Here is a 19,169-nt window from a genome sequence, read left to right as displayed (position 1 = left end):
TGTAATTAAGAGTTATTTATCTGAATACATTTTGTTGGCAGGTGGTCTTCTTTACATCATTCTCTCTGGACAAACTGGAATTAGGCAACTTCTAAGAAGGTGATCTCTTGTTTTATGTGCAATGTGTTCTAATCATATTATTTTCAACTAGAGGCCTGATACACATAGATTCGTGCAGGAATGGGCCTTCCTTCCCCTGGCTGCCAGCACCGCCTTTGCTCTGGCTGGAGCCGCCTTTTCGCTCTGATCTGGAGCCACCTTTCTGCCTCCCCATGCTGCCCAGAGGCCCAGAGCAGCAGGGGCAGAGTGGAATGCCCCACCCCCATCCACTTGGCACCTGCATATGCAAATTAAACCACCATTTTGTTGGGTTAATTTGCATACTCACTCTTAATTGGCTAGGGGGCATCACGAAGGTAAGGTCAATTTGCATCTTACTCTTTTATTAGTGAAGATTGATTGCAACATGCTACAGTTAAATATTCTGTTTTTATTAAAAAATTTAATTCATTATGCTAACGTATATGTAATATATATAATATAAAATGTCATTTTACCCATTTTGAGTTTACAAATCAGTTGTATTACTGACACTCACACTGCTATGAAATTGGTTAGGGGCAAGCAGGCTGACAGAGACGGGCGATTGGGGGTGACCATGACGACAGAGGATCAGTAAGATATGACTAGGCTGGTGGGGAGAGGGGCTATTGGGGGGTGATCAGGTCAGCAGAAGGGGGCAGTTGGGAGCTACCAGGCTGGCAAGGAGACAGTTAGTGGCTATCAAGTAGGCAGGCAGGTGAGTTGTTAGGAGCCAGCATCCCTGGATTGTGAGAGAGATGTCCAATTGTTGTTTTAAGCCTGTTCCCCAGAATTGGGCCTAAACCAGCAGTTGGACATCTCCCAAGGGGTCCTGGATTGGAGAGGGTGCAGGCTGGGCTGAGGGGACGCCCCACTTTGTGCATGAATTTCATGTACCAGACTTCTAGTTGTAAATAATGCTTCAATGAACATATTGATGCATGTGTCATTTTGATTTAGTGTTTTGAGTTTCTTCAGCTAAATACCCAGAAATTGAATTGCTGAAGCCGTGTGTGTGTGTGTGTGTGTGTGTGTGTGTGTGTGTGTGTCTATAAACTACGTGGTGCCTCTCAAATCATACCACATTGATAGCTAGATGCTAACTATAGAACAGGTAAATCCAGCTTATATTTTAAGCAACAGAATGATTGCTCATTGTGTTTGTACATTAGTATGAAACGACTTAGGTCATGCCCCCAACCCTGGCGCCAGGCCAGGGGACCTGAGACTGTGCTTCCCACCAGCAGTGTGCTGGGGAACCTGAGGCTGTGCCACCCCCACATCCGGTGGGGTTTGATGGGGGACCTGAGACTGTGCCCACCACCCAGCACTGGGCCAGGGGACCTGATGCTACGCCACCTACCTGGCACCACGCTGGGGACCTGAAGCTGTGCCCCACGCCTGGAGGGGCTTGATGGGGGGTGGGACCGACAGGGTCTGAGTCTCACCCAGTGGAGGTGGGGCCAGCTGGGTCTGGGTCTCTTGCATTTTCATTTATTTTTTTTTTTAAGCTAAGAACTATATGATTTCATCATATGTGGGCTATAAAACTGAAACGTGTGAAAACAAACAGCATGTGGTGAATGCCAGAAGAAAGGGGGTGGGCGAGAAGGGAGTCCTAATATATGGAGACTAGAGAAGACTTGACTTTGGGTGATGGGCACACAGTGCAATGTACAGAATTTGTAACACAGAAACCCACACCTGAAACCATTCATGCTGACCAATATCACCCCAATAAATTTAATAAATAAATTTTTAGAAAAGAAGCTCAGGCCCTAGCGGTTTGGCTCAGTGGATAGAGTGTCGGGCTGAGGACCAAAGGGTCCCGGGTTCGATTCCCAGTCAAAGGCATGTACCTTGGTTGCAGGCTCCTCCCTGGACCAGGACCTGGTTGGGGCATGTGCAGGAGGCAACCAATCGATGTGTTTCTCTCACATTGACATTTCTCTCTCTCTTTCCCTCTCTTCCACTCTCTCTAGGAAAGAAAAAAAAAAAAAGCTAAGGATTTTAAAGCTTTTTTCTGCCTCTAGGCAAAATCTCTGAGCCCTTGGTGGAAGTGGGGATGGGGACATACCAGCTTGGGGCCTTCTCAGTTTAGCTCTCCCGGCGGGAAGCACCATCTCATAAGCTGTGTGGGGCAAGAATAAACGGGCCCAGTATTCTCAGGGGGCCACACCCAGGGCACAGCCCCTCTTCCATAAGTAGGCGCAGGTGAAAGAAGCCCCATCTTCCCACTCCACTCCCTACGTCTCAGCAACAAGTAGCCTTGGGCAGGATAAGTTACTCAAGTCCTGCTCCTCCCGGGAAGAGAGCCTCCAGACTAGGCGCCGAGGGGAGAGGGAGCCTGCGTTCTGAGCGGCAGCAGTAGACTCTCTCTCTACCTTGCTGAGCTGGGAGCAGGCAGGGTGGCAGAGGTCTTGGATCAAATGCTCACCTCCCTTATGGAATGTTTACGTATTTTTAAAATATATATTTTTATTGATTTCAGAGAGGAAGAGATAGAAACAACAATGAGGAGAGAGAATCACTGATCGGCTGCCTCCAGCTAGCCCCACATTTAGGGATGTGTCCTGACCAGGAATCGAACCGACCTCCAGGTTCATAGGTCGATGCTCAACCACTTGAGCCATACCAGCTGGCTGTTGATGTAATATATATATATATATAATATTTTATTGATTTTTTTTACAGTGAGGAAGGGAGAGTGATAGACATCAATGAGAGGGAAGATCCATCAGCTGCCTACTGCACACCCCCTACTGGGGATGTGCCCCGCAACCAAGGTGCATTCCCTTGACAGGAATCAAACCTAGGACCCTTCAGTCCACAGCCCACACTACATCCACTGAGCCAAACCGGTTAGGGCATGATGTATATTTTTAATAGGTATTTCTTCACTCGATGCAGGCCCCTATTATTCCTAGAGGATTTAAAGTGTTCTTTTTTTTTTTTTTTTTTTTTTTTTTTTTAAATAATGTTGACCAGTGTTACAGAGAACCAGGTCAGTGGAGCGCCTCCTGCTGAAAGTTAGTGTTTGGGCTACCAGGGTACAGCTGATGATGAGCCGCGCAGCTGCAGCCGAGACCCGAGACCATAAGGCCTTCGGAGCTGAAAATATTCATGCTGCGGGCCTTTCCTGGAAAAGTTTCCACGCCCTGACGTGGGTCACCGCTGCCCATGACGCTGGTCCACAGACCACACTTGGAGTAGCAAGGGCTTCAGTTACTTGAGAGACAGCAAGTACTGTGTCGGCTAAGCGCTTGCTTCCAGAAATAAATGTATGAAAGTCTGTCACTTGGAAAGAATTCAACAAATAATTTATCATCATGCAAACTGTCTGGGAAATTTATGTACAAGACACCCTCTCTTCCCTCAAAGAGGTTTTTTTTTTTTTCTTTTCCCCCCAGAAAATTTAAGTTTTGGAAAAGGGAAACAAGCATAGACTCCCTGATAAGACAGATGACCTAAGGAAGGGAAAACTCTCTAGAGCTGGAGCTGAAGCCCACATGGAACCCTAGAACCTGCCACTGCCCATGCTCCCGGCCTCAGGCCTCTGGAAGTAACAATGAATGAAAATTTTCAAGAAGTGCTTTCCCAGCCCAAGTGCCCTCTTGGAAAAGACACCAAAGTATCCTTGACAGGAGGATTTGGGCCTAGAGAGCTCCCTTCTGGCTCTGGCCCATCTCTATCGGTGCCCAGAAATGATATAAACAGAACCGCTCAAGTTTCCACCTCGGCCTGACACCCGGGCTGGCCGGGGCGCCCCATTGGTGATCGGTGATCGGCGCCGCCCTAGAGGGGCCCCGAGGCGGAGCAGGGATTGCGGCCAGGCTCCCACCTCGCCGTGCCCAGCCCGTCGGGGCTGCCCGGGGCCCCCGCTCACCTCGCAATTGAACTCCATCTCGGCGTCCATGGTGACGATCCGCACGGTGAACGTCTTGGGCTGCTTCCTCTTGAGCGAGCTGAAGCTCATGCGGGAAGCGATGGCCCCGGCCATGGCGCGGGGCTCACGGGACCGGGACCCTCGCGCCCCAAGGCCCGCGCTCTGGGACGGTTAGCCCCCCTGGCGCAGCCGCACAGGCCTCAGGGCCACCATGGGGGCAGGCCGGCCGGCCGGGAACTGTCCAGGCGGCGGCGCAGGCCCCCAGCAGCCAGCATGGGCCGCGCGCGAGGACCCTGCCCTGGGAGCCGAAAAGGGGAGTCGTGGGGCGGCCCGTAAGGGAGGGATCGCGAGCCGGGACCGACGGGGTGGAGCCGGCCCGGCTTTCCGGGACTCCGGTTATGGGGGACGCTGAGGTCACCAGGACCCGGCCCCCTAGACGGCAGCGGCGACGCCCATCCCGATCCCGATCCCGATCCAGCCGCCTCGCCTGGGCTGATGGAGATCTCCGGAGGCGCGCGCACGTGCGCGCGTGGCTGCCACGGTCCTCGGGCCGCGCCCTCGCGTCCGCCCGCAGGAAGCATCCCCTCCCCGAAGCCTGTCTTGCATTTTCAAAGTGCGCTTGTGTGGTGGGCAGGGACTTGACTCTAGGTCTTGCAGCGCACTCCAGACTCTGACATGAGGGAAGTTTCCATGTACATCTTACTAATTTTCTTCCATCTCTGATACTTCTATTATAGAGAAAGAGCAAATAGCAATATTAAAATATTTCCTCTGATTCCCTTTTAATGTGCATGAATTTCATGCACTGGGCCACTGGGATGAAATAAAATGGTTATGAGTACAATTATTAGCTCTACTTCATACACTATATTGATGCTATGATTTTATGTAACACCATTTTTTTCTGCCTAGTGCTGAATGCAATATTAAAGTGGCCAAAGTAAAAAGTACTTTAGTATACACATAATCTCTACAAAATATAGTTTATATCATATTGAAGTATCAAACTGATAGTTTCTCTTCCAAATATTTTACAAAAATAACAATCAAACATTTATTTGTTATATTCAATTAAGATAGATTAGACAACTTCAATACTTACATTATTATCAGGATTATAAATTACATAAACAGAAGTGTTGTCAAACTATCAAGGTAATAATGTAAAAACCATTTACAATTTACAGCAGCCTGTTTTTCCAAATATATATTTAATGATGCACCTTATGTGAATTTAATATATAATAGAATTCACTAATGAAACCCTCTGGTCCTAGACTTTTACTTTTAAGGAGGTTTTGATGATTCTTTCAAGTTCTCACTGTTGATCAGTTTATTTAGATTTTCCATTTCTAAGTGATTCAGTTTAGGAAGGTTATATACATATATTTAAGAACATGTCCATTTCTTCAGGGATATTGAATCTGGTGGCATACAATCTTTCACAGTATTCTTATTTGATCTTTTGTATATATGTGGAATACTTTGTAACATCTCTTTCATTTCTGATATTTTTATTTGTTTTCCCTATTTTCCTTAGTGAGTCGAGACAGTTTTATCAATGTTATTAATCTTTTCAAAGAACCAACTCTTTCCTGGATAATTTTTGTATTGTCTTTTTTGTTCTCTATTTCATTTAATTCTGCTCTAATTTTTATTATTTTCTTCCTTCTACTTACTTAAGACTGTATTTGTTCTTGTTTTTCTATTGTAGTTCTTCAAGATGTAATGTTAGGTTGTTTACTTGGTATTTTACTTGTTTCTTGATATAGGCTTGTAATGATATAAACTTCCCTCTTATTACTGTGTTTGCTGCACCCCAAAGGTTTAATGTTTTTTATTGCCATTCTCTCTTTTGATCTCTCCTTTTATTTCTTCTTTGTGCCAGTTGTTCCTTAGTAGCACATTATTTAATCTCCACATATTTTGGGTTTTCCCTATTTTCTTTTTGCAGTTGATTTCCAATTTCAATGCATTATCCTTGGTATAATTTCAATCTTCTTAAATTTGTTGAGGCTAGTTTTGTGTCCCAACATATGGTCTATCCTTTAAAATGTACCACGTGTATATAGATAATAATTTAATTTAAAAATAAATTAATTAAATAAATAATAAATAAATTATTCCCTAGAAAAAAAAATAAAAATAAAAATAAAATAAAATGTACCAATGTGCATTAGAGAATAATGTATAATCTGATGTTTTGGGATGAAAGATTCTGTAAATGTGAATTATGTCCATTTAGTCTAATTTAGTCTAATGTGTCATTAAAGATCAATATTTTCTAATTAATTTTTTGTTAGGAAAATCTGGCCATAGCTATCAATAGGGTATTTAGGTCTCTGACTATAATTGTGTTTTTGTAAGTTTCTCCCTTTAATTCTGTTACTAGTTTTTCTATATATTTTGGTCCTCCCTGATTGGTTAGATATACATTGATGAGTGTTATGTCGTTTTGATATATTGTGTTCTTTATCATTATAAAATGTCCATCTGTACGTCGACTTATTACTTTTTTATCTTGAAATCATTTTTGTTAGATAGAAGTATATAGTTACACTGCTTTTCTATGGATACCATTTACTTGGAGAATCATTTTCCATCCTTTCATTTTGAGTCCGTATTGGTCCTTGCAGCTAAAATGTTTTCTGAATGCAGCATATGGTTGCGTAATTGTTTGTTTTGTTTTATCCAATCTGTTTCCCCGAAAATAAGACAGTGTCTTATATTAATTTTTTCTCCCAAAGTTGCGCTAGGTCTTATTTTCAGGGGATGTCTTATCTTTCCATGCGCTAGGTCTTTTTTTCGGAGGATGTCTTATTTTCAGGGAAACATGGTACCACTGTATATAATATTCTTGGCTGGCAATATTTCTCTTTCATAATATTTGATTTGACTTCCTCCCAAGTTGTAGGATTTCTCCTGACAAATCCAATGATAATATAATGGGATTTTTATATGTTTTCATTTTCTTTTTCCAGGCTGCCTTGACATATCCTTATCATTAATTGTTTACAGTTTTAATATAATGTGCTTTGGAGAAGGCCTTTCTTTTGGATTGATATAATTAGGAGGTTTGGGGGTTTTTGTGTTTGTTTGTTTTTATGCTTGTTCGTTTTTGTTTTTTCTTAGATTCAGAGATCCAGCTCTTTCCACAGGTTTAGGAAATTCTTGTGAACCATTTGTTTGAAGCCTCCTTGCTTTCTCTCCCCCTTTTATTCTTCTGGTATACTCATTATTCTTATTTTGCTCTTTTTGATGGAGTCAGATAGTTCTCATAGTTTTTATTTTTTACTCTCAAGTTTCTCTCTTCTTCCATCTGCATCATTTCTATATTTCCATCTTCAGTATCACTAATTCTTCCTTCCATCTGCTTAGCTCCATTTCCTAACCTCGCTAGTTCATTTTTCATATTGAGTTCTTCAGTTCCAGAATTCCTATTCATTTCTTTTTTTTTTAATTTTTGATTGATTTGGTAAAGTATTCCATTTGTTCATTAATTTTATTTTGGAGTTCATTAAACTGCCCATCTGTGTGTTCTTGTATCTCATTGAATTTTATTCAGAATTGCAATTGTGAATTCTAGTGTAAGGCAGGAGCTCGGTGGAGGGGAGCCACAAGGGGACATCTGTAATATTCTCAACAATAAAAATAAATGTAAATAAGTGAATAAAGAAATCACATATTTGCATGTCTTGACATTTATTTTCCTGAGATTTTTTTTTTCTTTCTAAGCTACCTTGCTACATTGGTCATTCATGGTATTTGATGGATTCTTTCTCTGCCTATGCATGTATGGGAATGAAATCTGCTCCCCCCCTAAGAATGGCACTTCTCTATTCGGTACAATTAATAGAAAGTCTTTCTCTTATTTTTCAGTAGGTGGCACTCATGAAAAGAAATATAAACAACCCTATGGAGGCTTCTGTGAGCTACTAAAAAAGAAATCCTGATTCCTCTAGCTTGCTCACATACATATATACACACCACCTCTCCTCAATTTACTCTTCTGTCATAGTATTTAAGGGATTAAGAAAAAGAAAAAAACCTCATGGGTACACAATAGTATAGGGATTACTAGAGGGAAAGAGGGTATGATGAGCTAGAAGAGGATAAAGGAGGGATAAAAGTTGATGGAAGGAGACTTAACTTGGGGTGGTGAACATACAATATAATATACAGACTATCTATTATAGAACTGCATACCTGAAACCTATATAATTTTATGAACCAATATCACCCCAATAAGTTCAATTTAATAAAATCATTCAGCCCTCTCTATCTCTGAGCAGCCAAACTGTGAAGCCCTGGGAGCAGCTCTAAAATGTTAAAGTATTATTTCTATTAACGAAATCCTGAGAGGACACATTTGGGGCTAGTCCGGCTACAAGCCAAGTGCTGTCCAGTGAAAGCTCCAGCATCCAGACAGGAGCAGCCGTGCTCAGACTTCTTAGAATCTCCAGGAAGCCGTTGGGAATCCGTTGGGAGTCCGTTGGGAAACTGTTGACTGGGGTGGAGATAGGCGCTCATCCAGCAGCTACTGGCCTTCTCTTCGTGGAAATGAGTCTCAGCACGTCTGAGGGTGGCCCAGACATGGAGCCCGAGCCCGCCGAGGAGCAGCAGCCAGAGTCCCTGCCGGAGCCATCGGGGCCGGGACCAGACTCCGATGAAGGGGCAGTTCTGCAGGCAGCACCACTCCCAGACCAGAAGCCAGAGCTGCTCTTGGAACAGAAACCAGACCTGGACTTGGCTTCAGGGCAGCAGGAAGAGCCACCAGGAGCCAAACAGCGTGAGAGGTTCAGTTCAGTGTGGTGGGAATCACCTCACAATCTGTCTTCAACTGAAGTGGGTCAGAAGCACCACTGCCATACCAACTGCCTGGAGGCTCCGCTCTCCCGGGCCTTCGCATGGCTGGGGTGGCAGGTGGGCTCACACCCCTGGTTCTTCCTGCTGATGCCCATTCTGCTGACAGCTACTCTGAGCACTGGCTGGATTAACCTGCTCAAGGACATAGAAGAGGACCCCGAGGAGCAGTACACTCCTGTCAGGAGCCCGGCCAAGGCAGAACGGCGCTTTGTGCAGCAGCATTTCACCAGTGATGACTCTTTTCACTTCTCCGTCTTCAGGATGGCCACTGAGGTCTATTTTGCTTCTATTCTAGTGGTGGCCCACTCAGCCTCCTTGCTGGAAGAAGAAATCTTGTCAGAAGTTAGCAGACTAGACAGTGCGGTGCGGGCTCTGAATGCCACCCAAGAAGACGGATCCCAGATCCTCTTCAGTCAGGCGTGTGCTAAGAACCAGGGCATGTGTGTGCCCTCCAACCCCCTCCTGTTCGCCTGGCAGTTGAACAAGAAGCTTAACCTACAGAGCATCACCTTCCCCATCTACACCCTAAGGGGCCAGCCTGTCTCCCTGGCCGGCACCCTTGGTGGTACCATCTTAGGCAACCGGGTGGGAGCAAACCATTTACTCGTGGAGGCCAAAGCCATGCGGCTGCAATATTACCTGAAAACCCAAGAGAAAGGGAGTAGTGAACATAGCAAGAGGTGGATGGTACATTTCCTGGATGAATTTAGCAATCTTGTAGAGAGTTTGGCCTTGAAGACGATCCAGGTACGTGGCAGCTGGGGTTGACAGGGAGGCCAGGGGAAAGTGGGAGGGTAAGAAGACTTGTTCCAAGGACCATAGATCCATAGATGGCAATAGCACTCCCTGATTGAAGGAGACCTTGATTTGAAGCTGGTCACGTGCTACTGTATTTGGCACTTAGTCCAACTTTCTTTAACACCCTGAAGAATGCCACAAATCTTAGTTCCTTGTAAATATTCGGGTGGAAAAGACAAATGCTACATCCTCATGGTAGGTCTGTTCAGTACAGACATTGATCTTCAGGCTTAGTTTTGGGGATGGGTTTTCTAGCCAAATTAATTAGAAATTCTTACTTTTAGTTAAAGTCTTTGCAGTTTCCAGGAGCCCCCTAAAATTTGTTTGAAGTTCACTGGAATAAAAAATAACAAACAAACAAACTTCAAGCAAATGTTCCATAGTTTTACTGAAAATGATATCTAGCTCAGCTGTTTCTGCTGCTGCTGCTGCTTCTTCTTCTTCTTCTTCTTCTTCTTTTTTTAATATATCATAGTGCCAGAAACATGATAATTGTTCAGCAAACCTACTTCTGAATAGCTTGGTAAAAGTGAGACACCCATTGGGAAAAGCCTTTGAAAGCCTCTGAAATATTCAATTAAATAGTAAAATACAACAATCCAATAAAATTTTAGAAAAAGCCACAAGATCTTTAATTATTTATTATTTTTTAAAATATATATTTTATTGTGTGTTTTTTTTTACAGAGAGGAAGGGAGAGAGATAGTTAGAAACATCGATGAGAGAGAAACATTGATCAGCTGCCTCCTGCACAACCCGCACTGGGGATGTGCCTGCAACCAAAGTACATGCCCTTGACCAGAATCGAACATGGGACCTTTCAGTCCACAAGCTGATGCTCTATCCACTGAGCCAAACTGGTTTTGGCAAGATCTTTAATTATTAATAACTAGAGACCCGATGCACGAAATTTGTGCATAGGGAGATGGGAGTCCCTTAGCCCGGTCTGTGTGCTCTCACAGTTCGGGACATCTCAGAGATTGGGCCTAAACTGGCACTCAGATATCCTTCTCGCTGTCCGGGCTCTCACAGCCAGGCACTCCTAGCTCCTTCTGTCCACCTGCAGCTGAGGCAGGAGAGGCTCCCGCCACCACCTCTGCTCTTGCTTTCCATAGCCCAGCTTCTGGCTGATCAGCACTCCCCCTGTGGGAGCACTCTGACCACCAGAATGCAGGTCCTGATTTGAGCATCTGCCTCCTGGTGGTAGTGCACATCATAGTGGCTCAGTTGTTGTCTCTCAGTTGATTTACATATTATGGTTTTATATAGGATTTCAAGGTTTTATGTAAAATCTAGATTTTGTATTTTCAGAAATTTTAAACTTTGGATTTTTGTAAGAAACTTTAGAGAGCATGCCAGAAATTTGGGGAAAGAAGCAAATCTATATTCTTTATTCTAAAATGATAATTCATGTGTTTTGATCTTTTAATGAATTTGAATATTTTTTCATCAATAAACTAGAGTGTTTTAATAGTGTTTGTAACTCATTCACAAATATTGTAATTAAGAGTTATTCATCTGAGTACATTTCTGTGGCAGGTGGTCTACTTTACAACACTTTCTAGACAACTGGAATTTGAGGCAACTTCAAAGACGGTGATCCCTTTATTTTATGTGGCTTATTTTCTAATCATATTATTTTCAATCGCATCATGCTTCAGGTATAATGTTTGTTTTTATAAATGATTTTTTAATTTATTGTGGTAAAACATATATAATATAAAATGTCATTTTAACCATTTTGAGTTTACAATTCAGTTATATTGATAATAGTCAGACACCTGTGCAATTGGTTCAATTATCTGTTCCGAAATATTTTCCATTACTATGAGTAGAAATGCTGTACATATTAAGCAATAACACCCCATTGCCTCCTCCCAGCCCTGGTGAACCTTCAAACACTATGTCTCTGTGAATTTGTCTATTCTAGAGATTCATATAAGTGGGATCATATAAAAATTGTCCTTTTGTCCCTGGTTTACCTCACTTAGCACAATGTTTTCAGTGTTCATCCATGTTGTAATATGTATCACAACTTTACTTCTTTTTGTTGCTAAATAATATTCCATTGTATGTATTTTATTTAGCCACTTGTCTTTTGATGGGCACTTGGAAATATTTCTACCTTTTGGCTATTATGAATAATGCTTCAATGAACATTAGTATACAAATGTCCATTTGTACTTATTTTCAATTCAGTGAACATTAGAATACAAATGTCCATTTGTACTCATTTTCAATTCTTTTTCATTATATATCTTGAAGTAGAATTGATAGTGTGTGATAATTCCAGGTTAGGTTCTTAAAGAACTGCTAAACTGTTTTCCACAGAAAACACCTTTAATATCCCACCAGCAACATCTCCACTTCCTCGCCAAACTTGTCATTTTCTGTTTTATGGGTTATAGCCATTCAAGTAGTTGCTCAATATTATCTCATTGTGGTTTGGACTCACAATTCCCTACTTACTAATGATAAATATCTTTTGATGTGTTTATTGGCCATTTGTACATCGTCTTTGGAGAAATGTCTATTCAAAGACTATACTCATTTTTAATGTGGTCATTTGTCCTTCTGTTGTTGAGTCCTGTTATTGATGAATACTTTATATATTTTATATATTAAACCTTACCAGAAAGATATATGATTCCACCACTCACTCTATGAATTATCTCTTCACTTTCTTTTTTTAAAATTAAATCTTTATTGTTCAGATTATTACAGATGTTCCTCTTTTTCTCCTCCCATAGCTCCCTCCACGTATGCAAATTAACCGCAATCTTTGTTGTGTTAATTTGCATACTTACTCTGATTGGCTGGTGGGCATGGCTGGTGTAGCAGAGTGATGATTAATTTGCATATTACTCTATTATTAGGTTAGAGGATATACACTGAGTGGCCAGATTATTATGCTTTCAGAGATAATAATCTGGCCATTCAGTGTATATTGTGGTTAACAAAGAATATACAAAGGCTCCTTCTAACATATTTTCATAATTCTCCTCTACTAGTGAAGTGAGCTGTAGAAAAATTGCTACTAAATGAAAAAAAAAAATTTGTTTTGAATCACACAACCAAGGTCTGTTTTTGTTGTTGTTGGAAAATCATAAATGGTTTTATATTTTACTTGGTTAACTGCTTCAAAACAAATGACTGATACCTGCCTTTAGATATCTTTAATAGAAGAGAGAGCCTACATTTGAAAACTAGAAAAGTTAACATTCAAATAATGACAGCATCCCTTCTTTCTATCTTATCTAATAAAAGAGTAATATACAAATTGACCATACCTCTGCTATACCCACAAGCCATGCCCACCAGCCAATCAGAGAAAGTATGCAAATTAATCCCAACCAAATGGCTGTGGCCACAGAGAGAAGGAGGGAGGCTTGGGTTTCCCAGGCAATTGAAGAAGCCAAGCTTTCCACCTGCCCTTGCAGGCCTAAGCCTCCACTCAAGGCTATTAAGTTTCCATTATAGAAGGTAAACAAATCCAAACAGAAACGGCTGCTGGCCATGGCACGAGCAGGAGGCTTGGCTCTGCTCCAGGCTACAAAGTGTCAATTGTAGAAGGTAAATAAATTCCAGATACCAGGGCCTCGGCTTGGGTCCCCAGGGGGAGTGGCTGGCCTGCAAAGCACCACAGGCCCCTGGTTCAGACAGTTGGACATCCCTCGAGGGGTCCCAGATTGAAGAGGGTGCAGGCTGGGCTGAGGGACAACCCCCCCCCCCCCAACCCCCATGCATGAATTTCGTGTGTGTACCATGCCTCTAGTCAATAAATAAAAATCACCCTGGGAAGTTTAATAAAAGTACAGATTTCGAACTTTTCTGCTTCCTCTGTCCCCCACCCCCTTGCATTATGACTGGAATTTAAATGTATCCAGCAGAAAGGTGTGGGAATTATTGCCCAAGAGGTTTCTAAATACATGTCTAAGTGAAAACTGTTATGAATTGATGGAATTTCAGTGCCACCACAAATTCTATGATTTTTCCCTCCAAATTTACAGGTGTAACTGTGTACAAAACAAAATGTTTGTTGCAATTTTTGGAGTGATTCCGACTGCCTTGGCAGTGTTGAGCGGCTTTGGCCTGATGTTGCACTTGGGGGTGCCATTTGTGATCATAATTAAAAATGCACCATTTCTTGTTCTAGGTGAGTAGAACAAAAGAAACTACACACTGAGTATGTGGGGGTGTAGGATACCTAAGAAAAGAGCTTATTTTACATTAAGCAAAATAATTATGTGTAAGTGGCTCTACAAGATCCAAAATGAGGTGCCAGAAACAAGAAAATAAAATTTTATTATGTATTTTTAGAGATGAAAAAAGCAAGCCACCCCAAATGGAAATGCAAGGAACATGAACAGACTGTACACACACATACACACCAAGATTGAAAATATAAGTAAAAATATTTGATTTCTCCATTAATTAAGGGATTCAAATTGAACCAAAAGTGAGATACCTCATTTTCTTATTAGATTAATAAAAATTAGTAGGATTGAAGTTTTTGGTAAAATTATGTACAAATGAGCATGCATATTCTGCTGGGGGAAGTTTTAAATTGGGACACTCTTTCTTTCAGTACAACTTTGCAACAAATAAAAAATACTTAAAATTTAAAAGGAGCCCTGCCAGTGTGACTCAGTTGTTGAGCATCAACCTGTGAACCAGGAGGTAGGTCATGGTTCGATCTATAGTCGGAGCACAAGCATGGGTTGTAGGCTAGATCCCCAGTAGATGGTGTGTAGAAGGCAGCCAATCAATGATTCTCTCTCATCATTGATATCTCTATTTCTTTCTCCCTCTCCCTTACTCCTCTGTAATCAACAAAATATATTTTAAAAAATATTTAAAAGTGAATATCTTTGATCTATCAATTCCACTGCTTGGAATTTGTCCTATTAATTAAACAATTGCTTGAAAAGTAGAACATGTTCACTTTGGTATCATTTAGAATAGGAAAATATGAGAGAAAAAAACTAATCCTATATCAAGATGGGATTGGTCAATTCAAATATAGCATATTAAAATTTTGAAATCATTTTCAGTCTTTAAAAAGAAGTAGACACATTAAATGAAAAATGAAATATTATACTTCACGAAATAGTAAATGAAACAATACTAGTTATGAAATGAAATGTTTGGAATTAAGTGGTACAATTATATCTGTATATTTGCACAGAGCAAATTCTGAATGGGTCAACACCAAAATATTAGCAGGAATTATCCCAAGGTTGGAATTACAGTCATTTAAATTATTTATTTGTATTTCTCTGTAATTTCAGAGTTTGTTTTAGAGTAAGCATGAAAAAACAAAGGTGTTTATTTTTGGAAAATAAGCAACTTACAAGAAATAATATTTGGTTTCCTGTGGGAGATAGTGGATTAGCTATAAACTGGATGTCAGCTTATTTATTCGAGCTCTTTAGTGCAAACCTTCTTCCTATACACTCACATTTAACCACTCAGTGTTCCCCACAGCAACAAATAAGTTAACTGTGTATCCTGACTTAACATAAACCATTTTTTGTATAGTGTGTGTGTACATAGGAGTGTATGTGTGTGTGAGTGTTTGTGATTGCAGCAACTCAAACACTATATGTGGATAATTTCTTAACAATGTTCTATAAATAATAAAACTAGTTTGTTGGTTTTCGCTTTTTATATATTTTTTTATTAATTTCAGAGAACAAGGGAGAGTGAGATAGAAACATCAATGATGAGAAAGAATCATTGATTGGCTGCTTCCTGCACACTCCCCATGGATGATCAGGCCTGCAACCCAGACATGTGCTCTGACCAGGTATTAAACTGTGACCTCCTGTTTCAGAAGTCAGTGCTCAACTACTGAGCCATGGTGGTTGGGCAAATACCAGATTTTAGATATCTAATAAATATCAGTGAGTTCATTCTTGGTTATTTTAATTTAGATACTCCTACCATCATCATACCCATAGAACATCTGAATTAGAGGCAAAGTTGCAATCTCCATTGTAATCCATGCAATCCATAAAGATGATCCCCCCAAATATAATTTAAGATTAGCATTTTAGTTCAAAGTACTGATTGTATCATTACTCTAGTAGAAAGCGTGAGGAGGTAAAATGTATCTGCAGCATGCTATGCTGTTCTTTCTAACCCCCTTTCTTCTTTGTAGTCCTCCTTTCCCAATCTTTAATGACAATTTCAAAGTCTGCTTTATTCCAAAAGAATAATGAAATGTCAATGTAGAAAAGAACTAATCACCTACTAGGCATTAATATGTAAAGGACCCTTGAGATTTATTTTGGAATATAAATCCGATATTAAGAGTACTTTCTTTTAATGAGAAAAGACCTTAAACTGGGAAAGTGAAGGAATGAGAGCATCCTGTCTATAGAAAACAGATAGCAGGGAAACTGTGTGTGTGTGTGTGTGTGTGTGTGTGTGTGTGTGTGTGTGTGTGTGTCTATAAACTATGTGGTGCCTCTCAAATCATACCACATTGATAGCTAGATGCTAACTGTAGAACAGGTAAATCCAGCTTATATTTTAAGCAACAGAATGATTGCTCATTGTGTTTGTGCATTAGTATGAAATGACTTAGGAGAGAAAATGGTTTCTCAAGTAGTCTAGCAGAACAAAGATGCATTGCTAACCCTGCTCCCACTAACAACCAGTCAACCAGGTTTCCTGATTCATCATTGAAACAACTTCAAATGAAGATTAGGAGTAGAATATATTGTGCTATGTCCAAAGAATAGGAGTATGTATGAAACACAGAGCTATTGCAGAAGAAGGAGTGATGATTTCTGTTGTGGATTCAGAGGCAATGAGAGACATAGATCAAAGCACAGATTGGGCAAGGTAAATAAGACCTGAAAGAAATGGAAGATAAAATGGTTTGCATTGATCTCTTTGCGTTTTTAAAATAAGTTGTTATTGATTTTTAGACAGAGAGGAAGGGAGAGGGAGAGAGAGAGAGAGAGGAAGAGAGAGAGGAAGGGAAGAATGGCGGGGGAGAGAGAGAGAGAGAGAGAGAGAGAGAGAGAGAGAGAGAGAGAGAGAGAGAGAGAGAGAGAGAGAGAGAGATGTGAGAGCACAACATTGATCCATCACCTCCTGCATGGCTCCTACTGGGGATCAGCCCATAACCTAGGCATGTGCCCTGACAGGGAATCAAACCAGTGACCTCTAGGTGCATGGGATTATGCTCAAACAACTGAGCCACATGGGCCAGGGAGATCTGTTTAATTTTTTAATAAAAATTAATTTTTATGAAGGTTGTTCCTTTTTTTTTTAACAGGTGTTGGGGTTGATGACATGTTTGTTATGATTTCCGGCTGGCAGAAGACCAAACTCGTGGATAGCATAAGACATCGTATGTCCAGGACCTATTCAAAAGTGGCAGTGTCTATTACAATCACCTCTGCCACTAACATCCTGGCCTTCTACACAGGGATTATGACCTCCTTCAGATCTATACAGTACTTTTGCATCTATACAGGAACAACCTTGTTCTTCTGTTATTTGTATAACATCACCTGTTTTGGAGCATTTATGGCCCTGGATGGTACTAGAGAAGTAGCCTGTCTACGTTGGTTAAAAAAGCCAAATGCGCCTAACGAGAAATGTTCCGCTTTAAAAAGATGCTGCTGTCTCCCATTTGATTCTCTCCCAGATGAACAGGAAGCTGATATTCATCCAATGAATTTGTTCTTTAGAGATTATTTTGGCCCTTTTCTCACATACAAGAAGACCAAGTTTTTTGTAGTGCTTCTGTACCTGTTGTACCTGACAAGTAGTATATGGGGATGTTTCTATGTGCAGGAAGGTTTAGACCCTCGAAATTTGGCAAGTGATGATTCCTACATTACACCGTATTTTGATGCAGAAGAAGGTTATTTTTCACTTTACGGTCCCAAGATTATGGTTATTGTTACGGAAACTTTTGACTACTGGGATAAAGATGCTAGGCAAAAATTGGAACGATGTCTGGCAGATTTTGAAAAAAATGGCTATGTAGAAAAAACACTTACCGAGTTTTGGTTACGAGAATATGTGCAATATATGAAAGATAAAAACCAAGATATAAATGATAAGAATACTTTTATGAACAGTATTTCCAGGTTTTTTTTGGATTTTCCTCATTTTAAGTATGATGTTAATATTTCATCATCACATGAAATCACTTCTTCCCGGGCCTTCGTTCAAAGCATACGTATTTCTACTTCAACCAATAAGAAAAAGATGTTAATCCAGCTCCGACAGTTGGCCAAAAATTGTGAAATTCCCCTAATGGTGTATAACCCAGCATTCATATATTTTGATCAGTTCACTGCAATAATAGAAAACACTGTTCGAAATGTCATTGTTGCATCAGTAGCTATGTTTATTGTTTCCGTATTGTTAATTCCTCATCCACTGTGTTCCTTGTGGGTAACTTTTGCTATTGGTTCTGTGATTGTAGGAGTAACGGGTTTCATGGCATTCTGGCATGTCAATCTTGATTCCATATCCATGATTAATCTTGTCATTTGTATAGGGTTTTCTTTTGATTTTTCTGCACACATTTGCTATGCATTTGTTTCCAGTTCTATGCCCTCAGCAAATGACAAAGCAATTGAGGCGTTGTATATGCTAGGCTACCCTGTGTTACAAAGTGCAGTTTCAACAATCATAGGGGTATGTATCTTATCTGCAGCAGAAGGATACATCTTCAGGACATTTTTTAAGGTTATGTTTCTTGTTATGCTATTCGGGGCTGCTCATGGTCTAATTTTCATTCCAGTATTCTTAACCTTTTTATGAAGGTTTGTTTGAATATCCGCTAACAAATCAAAGATAAAAATGCACTATTAACAAAAGTCAACAAACTAAAAACAAAGGCACATTTCCTTGAATTGACAATCCCATTTTAAAATGTTATTTAAAATATCCTAGAAATATTCATTAGTCTTTCATTAAAATATTTTTATCAAATTAGAAATTGTTGTCATATTTATTATAATCTATGCACAATGAAGTATAAAGTATAAATTTCCAGTTTTCCACCCCACATTTATTTCATCATTACAAGTTCCTGCTTGGAATTCAAGTGTTTTACATATTATACCATAAATGGAATTTTTAAAAATCCTCACCCGAGGTTAATTTTTCCTTTGATTTTTAGAGAGTGAAAGAGAGAGGAAGAAACAGAGACAGAGAAATATTGATGTGACAGACAAATCCATTGGTTGTCTCCCACATACCCACATGTGCCCTGGCCAGGGCCAGGGATGGAGTCTGCAGCCTAGGTACACTAATTGACCTGACTGGAACCTGGGACCCTTCAGAACACAGGCTGACACTCTATCCACTGAGCCATACTGGCAGGGGCAATATTATTTTTATTGTACTTTCTTATGTATTATTATGAACAAAGTTTAATTTACTTATTCTCCCATTCTGGGGCTAGTCTATGTGTTTTCTTAATGGTATTAAAATGAACTGAAGTTTTTAAAATTTTGAAATTTTATGTTTTTAGTTAGTGTTTTCAGTGTCCTCTCTAAGA

The 19,169-nt window shown here is 40.5% G+C and overlaps 1 protein-coding gene across 1 annotated transcript; it reads left to right on the top strand.

The window, feature by feature from the left end:
* The first annotated feature begins 4,178 nt into the window (after window positions 1–4,178).
* On the top strand, window positions 4,179–18,443 carry LOC118721918 (patched domain-containing protein 3). The gene is made up of 6 exons (XM_036443216.2): window positions 4,179–4,299; window positions 7,100–7,125; window positions 8,330–9,580; window positions 11,171–11,292; window positions 13,642–13,787; window positions 16,923–18,443. Exons 1-6 carry the CDS (start codon window positions 4,179–4,181, stop codon window positions 18,425–18,427), a joined length of 3,171 nt encoding a protein of 1,056 aa, XP_036299109.1. The 3' UTR covers window positions 18,428–18,443.
* The last annotated feature ends 726 nt before the right edge of the window (window positions 18,444–19,169 follow it).

The sequence above is a fragment of the Pipistrellus kuhlii genome, unplaced genomic scaffold (genome assembly GCF_014108245.1).
Source record: "Pipistrellus kuhlii isolate mPipKuh1 unplaced genomic scaffold, mPipKuh1.p scaffold_m20_p_1, whole genome shotgun sequence".
Lineage (NCBI taxonomy): Eukaryota > Metazoa > Chordata > Mammalia > Chiroptera > Vespertilionidae > Pipistrellus > Pipistrellus kuhlii.
The sequence above is the reverse complement of the archived record's forward strand: the minus strand, read 5'-3'. Positions and strand labels throughout refer to the sequence as shown.

Coding starts and splice junctions, on each gene's coding strand:
- LOC118721918 (XM_036443216.2), top strand. CDS start 4,179: ATGGGGGCAGGCCGGCCGGCCGGGAACTGTCCAGGCGGCGGCGCAGGC. Junction 9,581..11,170: donor TGGCCTTGAAGACGATCCAG/GTACGTGGCAGC, acceptor TTTCTGTGGCAG/GTGGTCTACTTTACAACACT. Junction 13,788..16,922: donor TGCACCATTTCTTGTTCTAG/GTGAGTAGAACA, acceptor TTTTTTTAACAG/GTGTTGGGGTTGATGACATG.